This window comes from Notolabrus celidotus, unplaced genomic scaffold, assembly GCF_009762535.1.
Source record: "Notolabrus celidotus isolate fNotCel1 unplaced genomic scaffold, fNotCel1.pri scaffold_269_arrow_ctg1, whole genome shotgun sequence".
NCBI lineage: Eukaryota > Metazoa > Chordata > Actinopteri > Labriformes > Labridae > Notolabrus > Notolabrus celidotus.
In genome coordinates this window covers 5001-17673 of record NW_023260111.1, presented here as the reverse complement: position 1 = coordinate 17673, position 12673 = coordinate 5001, and the positions used below count along the sequence as shown (strand labels likewise).

Genomic DNA, 12673 nt, shown 5'->3' with positions numbered 1-12673 from the left:
ACCTCTTCGATGGTCTGGTCCAGGGGGTCGTGGTGGTCTGAGGAGAATGCCTCTTCTTTGAGCCTCTCCCTCCTCTTCTTCTGCCAGCTCAGCCAGGGGTGGAACTCTGAGGGGGGTCCAGGTCCTGTGCCCTGGCCAGGACACCTGTAGGGCTTCAGCTTTGAGGGGGGCTCGAGACAGACAGATGGTCTAAACTCTAAGAGTGGCAGGGGCCCAGTGCCTGAACCCCTTTGAGTGGGCGAGGAAGAGGAGGAGTTGCTTTTCTTCCTCCGATCTGTCTTTCTGTGGGCCTTCCTGTGGAGGGGGGGCGGGGCCTGAGTCAATAAGGGCGGGGTCCCTGTAGGTACAGCCTCTTCTTGTTTCTTTTCTCTGATTGGTGCAGGACGCCTCCCCTCACCTGCTCTCTGGGAGACGCCCTCTCTGGAGCGGCTGTGGGAGGAGCTTTCGTCCTGTTGATTGGCTGGTTGACACGAGGCGTTGTCGGAGCTGGGCAGGTGTTCTCTGGTTTCCAGTGACTGACTGTCCTTATCAGAGAAACAGAGTTCATCCAGCTCCTCCCTCGGCATCAGAGGGGAAGAAACTGAAGGAAGGTCATCATGAGACGGCCTGATGGAAACACAAACACAGAGCAGGTGAGTTTCTGACCTGTAACCAGGTGACCCATGCGCCTGTTGAAGTTACCTTGGGTCTTGGTAGCGGTGTGGGTGGTGCTTCAGGACGTCCTGCAGGAAGCGCTCCAGCAGGGTTAGCTTTGTTTTGCTGCTGGCAGAGGAGACGGTGCTGGACCCTCGGGAGGAAGCCTGGACAGAATCCAGGTGTCTGAGACTGGACAGGTGCTGAGAAGAAGAGGAGGGATGACGTGAACCTGCTGTTAATTCTGGTTGGTCAGCTCAGTCACATGGTTGTGACTCAGGTTCAGGCATGTTGTTTGTACCTGGTCCAGGTTACTGTAGAGGACTCTGCAGTACCCACAGTAACCCTGCCTGCTGGGTGGACACGTGGACGGACCTGGCTGAGGCTCAGCCCACATCCTGTCAGACAAACAGGGAAAGACTGTTCAGAGTCCAGAATGACTTAACAGTGAAGCTTACTTTCTCTTGCAGGTATTGATCACTCCCTCAAGGTTTGAGTGAGTGTAGACTCACCTGTTGGTAGACACCACCCCTCTCTGGTCAGCTGAAACACACACACACACACACACACGCACACACACACACGTCCAGTGAGTCACATGAGAGTCAAACATCACAGCATCAGAGTGTGTGTTGGATTGTTTACCTTTATCAGAGGACTGAGACATCCAGCCTGGAGATCTGAAACATAGATCTATGATTTATTATTTATTAATATTACAAACAATTATACACACAGCTTGAACCACCGGAGGAAGCTCTTCAAAGTAACAACCCTGTCCTGTTCTAACTTTATGATAAACTGGAGTATCTTCATGTTTATTATATCAATAACTGATTTAATGTTTATTATTGTTGTTAATAAGGAAGTCTTTAAACAGAACCAACCAATCAGAGGGCAGCTCAATCTTCTCCCTGATTGGCTGACGCTTCATGCTGCACTCTGATTGGATGGCTGTGTTTAGCTAACAGCTACAGCGCTAACAGGTCCGGTTTAGACCCGGTCCATGGTACTAGGTCTGATCCGGGTCGAACCGGACCCCCTGTAACTATGGACACTACCATATGACGCTGCTGATGACGTTTCTCCTTCGTTTCTGTGAGCGTTAGCATCCGGCTAGCTGTTAGCATAATGTTAGCTTTCCATAGAAGCAGCCGTTAGCAGAGTTCAGCGCGCGCTCAGGTGAAGACAGAGGAAAGAATAAGAGTCCATGTTTGTTTGTTTACCTGCAGCTCATCGTCTGTTTACTTTCACAGCTTCAACCTCCTTCCGCCGCGCGCTGCCGCGCTGTTTAGTTTCCGGTTAGACTCTTCTTCTACGGCAGAATCTCAAGCAGGGAGGGAAAACCAGCAAGCAGAAGGATGCTACCCCCCACAGGCCAGAAAGGGTACTGCATGGTGAATTTACAGGAACACAAAACCTTCAGATTAAGAGTCTATACCTTTAACTCCTTCAGAATAAGAGTCTATACCTTTAACAACTCCTTCAGAATAAGAGTCTATACCAGAGTTCAGTTTCCTGAATTTACTGCAGGAGTTCTGCACTTCAGTGTGATTGCACAGAGCATGTTATTCTCCATCAGCAGAGGATTATGGGTAACAGAGTTGTGAGTCTGATGTACTTTTCATGTCATTTTGTGATTGATACAAAAAGCAACACCTGCTGGTAAAATTCAGACACCTCAGAAGAAGACAAAACTTTTGATTTTCAAGTGCTTTTATTTTGTAGTTTCAGATCTTGTTGAAAGCAGCGACATCCATCGACTGTACGAAGTCCTCGAAGGCTGTGATCTGCTCCTCCAGGATGTCTGTGCCCACCTGTTCACACAGAGGTAAACAAACACAGGAGGTTGGTGTAAATGTGACAACATGGGTGAACACCCAAACAGGCATGCAGGTAACCAATGGTTACACTGGCATAGATTCAACAGGTAAACGTCTCACCTTGTCGTCTTCGACCACACAGCCGATCTGCAGCTTCTTGATGCCATAACCCACTGGGACCAGTTTGGCTGCAAATCAATCAGCACAAATACGTTTGATTAATAACAAGGGCCATTAGAGGAGAGTACGGCCGATCAGAGAAAATTATCAGAGACTGTTTTTCAATCAATAAATCAGATTTAAATCCGTTTGTTAAAGTACGTCTGCAGTTCTCAGAATCTAAAGTTTCATCTTTAGTTCAGTCGAAAGATGGTGTTTGAGATCATCATCAAATCTGCAGACTGTCCTCTGATCGCTGATTAATACTGCAGTATGCATGTAGTACTGTGTTAGTACTGTGTGTATTAATACTGTGTGTGTATTAATACTGTGTGTGTATTAATACTGTGTGTGTATTAATACTGTGTGTGTATTAGTACTGTGTGTATTCTTACACTGTCCCCACACCAGTCCATCCATCTGAATGCTGCGGACACATTCCTCCAGCTTCCCCATGTCCGTCTCGTCGTCCCACGGCTTCACGTCCAACAGGATTGACGATTTGGCGATGAGGGCGGGTTCTGGAAAGAGGGCGGAGTTTGTTACCATGGCTACTTCTGCTGCACAGACTCTGATTTCAGGCCAGAGACTCTTTCAGGTGAACTAAAGGTGTCCATCAGGCAGTCAGCCGAAAGATGGTGATTAGTTGATCATTAAGAGTCAGCCAATCAGGAAGCAGGCTCCTGCGTCAGTGTTCCAACAGTTGAATCAAGTTCTCCATCCCATTATTTACTCATCAGGTTACATCCTGTCAATCACCAGGTGTCAGTAATCTGTGTGTGTGTGTGTGTGTGTGTGTGTGTGTCTGTGTGTGTGTGTGTGTGTGTGTGTGTGTGTGTGTGTGTGAGAGATCGGACGTACTCTTTGACTTGCGTGCGGCGTACTCCGCCAGGCGTTCCTCCTTCAGCCTTGCTGCCTCTGCGTCTTCCTGCCAGACGAGATTCAGGGGCTGAATTAACACACGGTCAACAGGAATTACACAGTAATGACATCACAGTGACATCATAGTGACATCACCTCCTCATCAGAGCCAAACAAGTCCATGTCGTCGTCGTCATCGTCTTCCTTTGATGCGGGCGCCGGTCCAGACGTGGAGTCTGCTACACCTGCGGGACCGTACTGTCCCAGAGGCTTCTTCACACCTGGAAGACTGAGCACAGAGAGGCGGAGCTTACACCACTGATGTCACACACCTGTGTGCTAGCTCCCGGCTTTGCGTCCTCAGCCTCACCTGTTCTTCTGGCTCTGATACGACTTGATGTGATTGAACCAGCGGAGGGCGTGGCACAGGTCAGCTGTGGGCGGGGCTGAGACTGCCTCAAAGACTGCCACATCGGCCTGAGAGGGGACGTACCTGAGGACAGGAAACACCTTTAGATTGTTGCTGCGCTTCCTGAGAGGGGACTCAACGCGGTCAAGTCTTTGTTTTAATTCTTCAAAGTTTAATCTGACTGAAACTATCTCTGATGAGTGATCCCCTCAGAAACACCTTGTTCCCCTCAGAAACACCTTGTTCCCCTCAGAAACACCTTGATCCCCTCATTAACACCTTGATCCCCTCAGAAACACCTTGTTCCCCTGAGAAACACCTTGATCCCCTCATTAACACCTTGATCCCCTCAGTAACACCTTGTTCCCCTCAGTAACACCTTGATCCCCTCAGTAACACCTTGTTCCCCTCAGTAACACCTTGTTCCCCTCAGTAACACCATGATCCCCTCAGTAACACCTTGTTCCCCTCAGTAACACCTTGTTCCCCTCAGTAACACCATGATCCCCTCAGTAACACCTTGTTCCCCTCAGTAACACCTTGATCCCCTCAGGAACACCTTGTTCCCCTCAGTAACACCTTGATCCCCTGAGCTGCAGACATGTTGTTAAAGTTCCTGCAGTGAGTCCACATGGAGAGTTAGCATGTTAGCATGTTAGCACCATGTGAGCTTCAGACGAGCTTTCAAAATCACTCTTTAAAAACACAGCTAAGCTAAGCTAACACACCTGGAGCTGCCAGGTACCCGCTCACACCGGGCATGCGCACATCTATCTGCTTCTGAAGGTTCGTTTTCACCTTTAACAGCTAGCAGCTAGCAGCTAGCTTAGCAAGGAGCCAAGATGGCGGCCTGCAGCTGCTTCTCTCAGCAGGCCGGAGGTTCACTTTATGCACCTTTAATCACCTTCTTCATCATCACCTTCATCATGGACTCACCCCTCGATGTAACTTCTCTCAGACAGGAACTGGTTCAGGACTTTGAGTCCGGAGGGAGAGTTCAGATCCCCGAAGCCCATGGTGGAGGAGAGGATCCGGCGAGGAGCGAGGAGGAAGAAGAAGAAGAAGGAGGAGGAGGAGGAGAGACCTATTTATACCCAGAGACAGACTCCTCCTCCTCCAGAGCCTCGGGGAGGAGGAGGAGGAGGAGGAGGAGGAGGAGGACTAAATGAATAGACAGATGTTTGACTGGGTCAGAGTTCAATAAGATTATTATTAATAATCATATAAATAATAACAATAATAATGACAAAGTTATTTTCTGTTAGGGCTGATGAAACCAGTTTAAACTCAAATGTTTGTTTTCTCTTTAATTCTCAAATTAAAATCTTTTATTAAAGTGTGTTTGAGATGAAGGTCACGTGTTTCTAACAGCAGTCCCTTTATTTAATGTTTAACATGTTTTACCAGAGGAACGAGGCCAGGCATGTAAAGCAACATGTAAAGCAGCATGTAAAGCAGCATGTAAAGCAGCATGTAAAGCAACATGTAAAGCAGCATGTAAAGCAACATGTAAAGCAGCATGTAAAGCAGCATGTAAAGCCGCATGTAAAGTAACATGTAAACGCTCCTCAACCTTTAAAGGTGTTTCTGCTCTAAACAAAAATGCAGTCAGACCTGTCACACAGTCACATGGTCTGCTCTGATTGGACACTGCTCTCCTATTGGCCTAATGACCCTGAACACGCCTGAAAGATGTTAGACAGGTGAGTTTCAGTCAGACTCAGACTGTGGGACGATGTGAAGGTTTGAATCAAACTGAGTGAAAACAGCAGAAGAAGAAACAGAAAGACAAGCAGAAGGAACACAGAGGAAGGACGTTCTCAGAACAAGAGAAGAAGAGTTATGGGTCATGCCCACAGCTCCTCTCCTCAGGTAATCACCTGACTGACAGGTGTCCTCCATATCTCACCTGTAAAGATCTGTACTCACCTGTAAAGATCTGTACTCCCCTGTAAAGATCTGTACTCAGTCACCTGTAAAGATCTGTACTCACCTGTAAAGATCTGTACCTGTACGCAGCAGGAGGTGTTTCATATATGGATGTGTTTTTGTGAGTGCAGGTAATCCTGGTGGGTTTGGACTCTGCTGGGAAGTCGACTCTGCTGGCTCGACTGCTGACCGGACAGGTGAGACTTTGAAAAGGTAGAAACTAGACTGTTTACAGGTGAGTACAGGTAAAGATCTTTACCTGTACTCACCTGTAAAGATCTTTACTTGCAGCCGGCAGGTGTGATTCACATAAACACCCATCACTAGACCGGGTCCAGGTGTGTATACCTGTGTTTACCTGTAAGGTAAGGTGGGAAGGTCACCTCTGCTCATTTCAGGTGATGGACACCTCTCCAACTGTTGGATTCAATGTGGGAACACTGGACCTGGACAAGAAGACCTCTCTGACTGTCTGGGACGTTGGAGGACAGAAGAGCATGAGACCAAACTGGAGGTTAATACACACACACACACACACACACACACACACACACACACACACACACACACACACACACACAAAATCCTGTAAGGATCTGGTTTCTGTGATGTTCAGGTATTACCTGGACCACTGTAAGGATCTGGTTTCTCTGATGTTCAGGTATTACCTGGACGACTGTAAGGCTCTGGTGTTCATGGTGGACAGCAGTGATCGTGGTCGGATGCCGGAGGCCCAGAAGGCCCTGAAGAAGGTTCTGGCTGATGAGCGGTTGCGAGGGATTCCTCTGATGGTTCTGGCAAACAAGAAGGACCTTCCTGACTCCATGACCATCCGAGAGGTAGGAGTCTTGAATCTTCAGTGAGGTCTGAGAGGATAGTTACTAAAGTAAAGGACTTATCACCCCCCCTCCCCCCACAGATCTCGAACCAGCTGGATCTGCCGGCTCTCAGCGAGCGGCTGTGGGAGGTGCAGGCCTGCAGCGCTCTGAGGGGCCTGGGTCTGCAGCAGGCCTTCCTCTCCGTCCACAAACTGATCAAGAAGAGCTGAGAGAAGGAGAGGGGGGTCGGACTAAACTCATTAAACTTGTTTGAACTTTAAACTTGTTTCTTCTTCGTCTGATTAATCGTTCTGAAAGTTTACTTGATGCTCAAATTATTTTTGACTTGGGCCAATCAGGACGCAGAGTTTCATCCCTAAACTGCCCGGTAACAGTCGGACGAGGAGAAGAAGAAGGCGTGACCAAAACAGACCGCTCTGATTCTTCATCATCTTTTATTCAATTCAAAGATCAACACCGCCGTTCATCATCCTCATCATCCTCACAAAACCTTCTTCCTGCTCTTGTGCTCGTCCACTCTGAGCATGTGCAGACCTTGGAGAGAAAACCAGGAATGGATCAACAGCAAGACCGGGACCAGGACCCAGAGTCCATTAAAGAAGACAAGGTAGACCCACAGGTGCAGCCAGCTGGACGTGTTCAGACTGGGACTTCCCACCAACCAATCAGGAGCAAAGGTCATCCAACCGCCATAAAGCTCGCACACGCTCAGAGCGATCTGCAGGAAGTGTCTGAAAAACACAAAATGTATCATTTTTATTAACAATCAAAAATACACACACCTTCAGACCCACCTGAGGAAGACCAGACACATGTGTCACCTGTAGAGTCACCTGTAGAGTCACCTGTAGTATTACCTGTAGTGTCACCTGTAGTATTACCTGTAGTGTCACCTGTAGTATTACCTGTAGTGTCACCTGTAGTATTACCTGTAGTGTCACCTGTAGTATTACCTGTAGTACTTGTCCTGTATCACTGCCTGTAAAAGCAGCACAGCGAGCAGTGAGTCCAGGAAGACCGTCAGAAGTTCAATGGAGACGATTGTAGGATCAGAAATCAGCCAACGACTGTCCGCTTTACCGTACTCTTTCCCTGCAGACAGACAGGAGGATAAGAGACAGACAGGAGGATAAGAGACAGACAGGAGGATAAGAGACAGACAGGAGGATGAGAGACAGACAGGAGGATAAGAGACAGACAGGAGGATAAGAGACAGACAGGAGGATAAGAGACAGACAGGAGGATAAGAGACAGACAGGAGGATGAGAGACAGACAGGAGGATAAGAGACAGACAGGAGGATGAGAGACAGACAGGAGGATGAGAGACAGACAGGAGGATGAGAGACAGACAGGAGGATGAGAGACAGACAGGAGGATAAGAGACAGACAGGAGGATGAGAGACAGACAGGAGGATGAGAGACAGACAGGAGGATAAGAGACAGACAGGAGGATGAGAGACAGACAGGAGGATGAGAGACAGACAGGAGGATGAGAGACAGACATGAGGATAAGAGACAGACAGGAGGATAAGAGACAGACAGGAGGATGAGAGACAGACAGGAGGATGAGAGACAGACAGGAGGATAAGAGACAGACAGGAGGATGAGAGACAGACAGGAGGATGAGAGACAGACAGGAGGATAAGAGACAGACAGGAGGATGAGAGACAGACAGGAGGATGAGAGACAGACAGGAGGATGAGAGACAGACAGGAGGATAAGAGACAGACAGGAGGATGAGAGACAGACAGGAGGATGAGAGACAGACAGGAGGATGAGAGACAGACAGGAGGATGAGAGACAGACAGGAGGATAAGAGACAGACAGGAGGATAAGAGACAGACAGGAGGATGAGAGACAGACAGGAGGATAAGAGACAGACAGGAGGATAAGAGACAGACAGGAGGATGAGAGACAGACAGCAGGATGAGAGACAGACAGGAGGATGAGAGACAGACAGGAGGATGAGAGACAGACAGGAGGATGAGAGACAGACAGGAGGATGAGAGACAGACAGGAGGATGAGAGACAGACAGGATGAAGTTACGACACTGAAAGAAAGACTGTAAGAACTCACAGAGTTCAGCCAGAGGCCCTTCAGACGTCTCCACCTTCCCCACCAGAGACATGTAAACAAACGGACCCTCCTACAAAAACAAAACAGGAAGTAACCCGTCAATCAAATAACAGGAAACTAAACAAACAGCCCCTGATTGGACTGAGACATTTGAAACCTGATTGGTCGTACCAGTGTCAGGTGGACAATGACATCATAGAAGAGCCACAGCAGGATCCACCTGTCCACTGAAGAGCTCTGTCCCCCAAACCTGCTCATAAGCAGTGCAGCTGCTAACACCTGGACGCTACATGCCAACAGGGACAAGAGAGACACCAGGGAAAGGCTTGGAGGCGCTACCAAGTCCATCTGCTGTCAGAGAAGAAGAAGAAGAAGAAGAAGAAGAAGCAGAAAGGGACACAGGAGGAGGAGAAGCAGTGTTGTGTGTCTCCGTGGAAGGTTTTACTCTGGATGAAGAATTAGGAACAATCTGTGGGAATATGGAGTGACACCAGAAGCCCCGCCCCTCCATTGCTCCATTGGGTGTGTTGATTTGAAGCCTCACCCATTGGCTGCTTATTGGCCAGCAGAGGTCAACACCCGACTCACTGACCCCGCCCACTCTGAGCAGCTTCTACAGAAACCCTCCGAGAAGAGTTCAACACACACTGTGTGCTTTCTCTGAGAATGCAACACAACACACACGACACAACACACACAACACACACTACACAACACACACAGCACAACACAACACAACACACACAACACAACACAACACAACAAAACACACACAACACAACACACGACATGACACACAAGAATCAGCAGGGTCCAGAGTTACAGAAGAGTCCAGAAACAAAGTTGTGTCTTTAATTAGTTTTATTGAGACGTGTTCAGGTGATCCCACACACCTGTCAAACAGGAATCATGAGACACAGGAAATGTTCTTTGGCAGCACAACGTGTTAAAACATCAAAAACAAACTTTCAAACAAATCAAAAAGAATACAAATGTTAATGTTTAACTCTATAACTATACTTCATCACTTTAACTCTGATGACATCACTTTATCTCTGATGACATCATCACTTTATCTCTGATGACATCACTTTATCTCTAATGACATCATCACTTTAACTCTGATGACATCATCACTTTAACTCTGATGGCATCACTTTATCTCTGATTACATCATCACTTTATCTCTGATTACATCATCACTTTAACTCTGATGACATCATCACTTTAACTCTGATTAAATCATCACTCTAACTCTGATGACATCACCACTTTAACTCTGATGACATCATCACTTTAACTCTGATGACATCATCACTTTAACTCTGATGACATCACCACTTTAACTCTGATGACATCATCACTTTAACTCTGATGACATCACCACTTTAACTCTGATGACATCATCACTTTAACTCTGATGACATCACCACTTTAACTCTGATGACATCATCACTTTAACTCTGATGACATCATCACTTTAACTCTGATGACATCATCACTTTAACTCTGATGACATCATCACTTTAACTCTGATGACATCATCACTTTATCTCTGTGTATATATATAAACCACGTGGTTTTGGGTGAGCAGGTAAGTACCCCTGCTGTGTTGCTGTGAGGTTAATAAGCAGGGACGTTATGACAGCAGGGTTTTTGGAATACAAACACATTCAGGAAAATGAACGCATGAAGTTATTGATGGCTGGAAATAATAATGTTCTTCAAACTTCCAATATCAGATTAAATCACAGCCAGAAGAACTTTGTTGGAACTTTAGAACAATCATTTAAAATATTGAGGATTTAAAATCGAGCGCTGATTAAACCTAAGGGAGCCTTTAGAGAGAACCGAGTGTATCAGGAACTTTGAGGGTGTACTGATCGTAAACCAGCAGAGAGGGAATGTTACGTGGAACCTCAGGAAACAGGTAGACAACCTATCATTTTACAGGAACCATGGGGACTCAGTGAGACTTTGGGGTGGATCTTACAGAACTATCAGCTATAGTTTATTGAACCTTGCAGGTCTTTTGGTCTCATATCGGGGTCTAAGCTAGTAGAGAGAAAGGTGATTATTTGATATCAGTCTGTAATAAATGTTTATATAAAAACTAAATCCTGTGAAATCCACGGATCTCCAAAAGTTTGATTGTTTAGGTTCCAGCTCAAAGAATGAAACGCTAACATGCAGACAAACTGAAACTAAGGTCCAGGGTTAGTGTTGGTTCCTGAGATTGTTCCTGAGATGGAGATCTGGGGATTTCAGAGTCACAGGTGATAATCAGGTAAGAACTCCTGTGTTTGAGTGAAAGTGAATCAATAACTAAACAGCTCTGACTTTAGAAGAACGGTTCAACATTAAGTCCTCTCTCCTGACAGAAAGTTTACTGAATGTTAAAAAGTTCTAAAATCTCTGTTCTGTTCTTGAAGAAGATTAGGAAACGGGTGTTTAGGACTCCTCTCTCTCCTCCTCTTTCTCCTCCTCTTTCTCCTCCTCTGCTCCTTTCTCCTCTCCTCTCTCCTCTCCTCTCTCCTCTCCTCTCTCCTCTCCTCTCTCCTCTCCTCTCTCCTCTCCTCTCTCCTCCTGAGGCAGGGTGGAAGACAGAGCATACTCCTGACTGATGTCCTCTGACACCATCGACAGCTCCGCCTCCACACCTGACAACTCCGCCTCCACACCTGACAGCCCCGCCTCCTCACTGAACACCTCCTCACCTCCCTCCCCCACCTGGTTCTCCTCCTCCTGGTTCTCCTGCCCAGCTGGAGCTAACTGGGCATGGACTTCGTTGAAGGGGACCTCCTGGTCGGTACCGCTCAGCGGAGAGAGCTGGATGTCGGCCTCTGTGAGGACCGAGGAGTCAGGAGGCTGAGAGTCGGAGCTGCTGCGAGGCTGCAAATGTCAACAGTCAGAGGTCAAAGGTCACAGGAAGTACAATGGGACAGAAACTCAGTGAAACAGTAACATGTAAACAAATCTCAGGGGAACCTGGGTCAAACCATGGAGAACGCTAGAGTACAACCTGTCCCCCTTTAAGAAATGTTAGCGGAACCAGGATGGAACTTTGATGATTGACCAATAGATGTGGAAGAGGAACCGCAGAGGAACCACTGAGGAACCACTGAGGAACCACTGAGGAACCACAGAGGAACCAGAGGGGAACCGCAGAGGAACCACTGAGGAACCAGAGGGGAACCACAGAGGAACCACAGAGGAACCACTGAGGAACCACAGAGGAACCACTGAGGAACCAGAGGGGAACCACAGAGGAACCACAGAGGAACCACAGAGGAACCAGAGAGGAACCAGAGGGGAACCACAGAGGAACCACAGAGGAACCACAGAGGAACCAGAGAGGAACCACAGAGGAACCACAGAGGAACCACTGAGGAACCAGAGGGGAACCACAGAGGAACCACAGAGGAACCACAGAGGAACCAGAGAGGAACCACAGAGGAACCACAGAGGAACCAGAGGGGAACCACAGAGGAACCACAGAGGAACCAGAGGGGAACCACAGAGGAACCACAGAGGAACCACTGAGGAACCAGAGGGGAACCACAGAGGAATCACAGAGGAACCGCAGAGGAACCACAGAGGAACCACAGAGGACACAATGAGGTATGTTCTGGGGGGAATAAATGTTGTCTATGACTTCGAGTTACCTCAGGGGGTACGAAAGTGTTCTTTCAGAAGGATTTTAAGATTTAAGAGAGTCGTGGAAAACAAAAGGAAATGTTGGAGGAAACATTAGTGAACCCCTAAAACAAGTTCTCCTGAGGAGCTAAGAACACAACATTAAGGGAACTCTGTACCTTCCTGATACCGAAGGTCAAAGGTGAAACCTTCAGGCTCGACGTTCTCTGTTTGATCTTCTCTCGCTGCTCCACAGAAACAATCTTTGTTCCAATCTTCGTCATCTTCTTCTCAATGTTCTGTCTG

At 47.5% G+C, this 12673-nt stretch overlaps 4 protein-coding genes across 4 annotated transcripts in view; 1 reads left to right on the top strand and 3 right to left on the bottom strand.

The window, feature by feature from the left end:
* Positions 1 to 2331: 2331 nt before the first annotated feature.
* eef1b2 (eukaryotic translation elongation factor 1 beta 2) lies at positions 2332 to 4982 on the bottom strand. Its single transcript, XM_034678947.1, has 7 exons — positions 4822 to 4982; positions 3847 to 3969; positions 3633 to 3765; positions 3477 to 3543; positions 3011 to 3136; positions 2577 to 2644; positions 2332 to 2450 (listed from the first exon to the last, which is right to left on the bottom strand). The coding sequence occupies exons 1-7, from the start codon at positions 4899 to 4901 to the stop codon at positions 2364 to 2366; spliced, it is 684 nt and encodes a 227-aa protein (XP_034534838.1). The 5' UTR covers positions 4902 to 4982; the 3' UTR covers positions 2332 to 2363.
* A 416-nt stretch (positions 4983 to 5398) lies between these two features.
* arl11 (ADP-ribosylation factor-like 11) lies at positions 5399 to 6914 on the top strand. Its single transcript, XM_034678949.1, has 5 exons — positions 5399 to 5757; positions 5946 to 6011; positions 6213 to 6328; positions 6476 to 6653; positions 6734 to 6914. The coding sequence occupies exons 1-5, from the start codon at positions 5728 to 5730 to the stop codon at positions 6860 to 6862; spliced, it is 519 nt and encodes a 172-aa protein (XP_034534840.1). The 5' UTR covers positions 5399 to 5727; the 3' UTR covers positions 6863 to 6914.
* Positions 6915 to 7068: 154 nt separating this feature from the next.
* ebpl (EBP like) lies at positions 7069 to 9223 on the bottom strand. Its single transcript, XM_034678948.1, has 4 exons — positions 8903 to 9223; positions 8732 to 8801; positions 7607 to 7745; positions 7069 to 7384 (listed from the first exon to the last, which is right to left on the bottom strand). The coding sequence occupies exons 1-4, from the start codon at positions 9077 to 9079 to the stop codon at positions 7135 to 7137; spliced, it is 636 nt and encodes a 211-aa protein (XP_034534839.1). The 5' UTR covers positions 9080 to 9223; the 3' UTR covers positions 7069 to 7134.
* Positions 9224 to 9577: 354 nt separating this feature from the next.
* Positions 9578 to 12673, bottom strand: part of LOC117809392 (caveolae-associated protein 2-like) — a 5535-nt gene continuing 2439 nt past the window's right edge. The window contains exons 5-6 of the mRNA XM_034678953.1: positions 12547 to 12673; positions 9578 to 11623 (exon numbers count right to left, since the gene is read on the bottom strand). The exon at positions 12547 to 12673 is cut by the window's right edge and continues 26 nt beyond it. Of these exons, the coding sequence (XP_034534844.1) occupies positions 11183 to 11623; positions 12547 to 12673 (568 nt within the window). The 3' untranslated portion in view covers positions 9578 to 11182. The remainder of the gene's footprint in view (positions 11624 to 12546) is intronic.

Excerpts from the sequence above, each read along its gene's own strand:
- eef1b2 (XM_034678947.1), bottom strand. The coding sequence starts at position 4,901 with ATGGGCTTCGGGGATCTGAACTCTCCCTCCGGACTCAAAGTCCTGAAC. Across the intron at positions 3,970-4,821 it reads GAGAGAAGTTACATCGAGGG|GTACGTCCCCTCTCAGGCCG; the intron begins GTGAGTCCATGA and ends TCCTGTCCTCAG. Across the intron at positions 3,137-3,476 it reads CGCCGCACGCAAGTCAAAGA|AACCCGCCCTCATCGCCAAA; the intron begins GTACGTCCGATC and ends CCCTCTTTCCAG.
- arl11 (XM_034678949.1), top strand. The coding sequence starts at position 5,728 with ATGGGTCATGCCCACAGCTCCTCTCCTCAG. Across the intron at positions 6,012-6,212 it reads CTCGACTGCTGACCGGACAG|GTGATGGACACCTCTCCAAC; the intron begins GTGAGACTTTGA and ends TGCTCATTTCAG. Across the intron at positions 6,654-6,733 it reads ACTCCATGACCATCCGAGAG|ATCTCGAACCAGCTGGATCT; the intron begins GTAGGAGTCTTG and ends CTCCCCCCACAG.
- ebpl (XM_034678948.1), bottom strand. The coding sequence starts at position 9,079 with ATGGACTTGGTAGCGCCTCCAAGCCTTTCCCTGGTGTCTCTCTTGTCC. Across the intron at positions 7,746-8,731 it reads AGGGCCTCTGGCTGAACTCT|GGAAAGAGTACGGTAAAGCG; the intron begins GTGAGTTCTTAC and ends GTCTGTCTGCAG. Across the intron at positions 7,385-7,606 it reads ATACAGGACAAGTACTACAG|ACACTTCCTGCAGATCGCTC; the intron begins GTAATACTACAG and ends TGTGTTTTTCAG.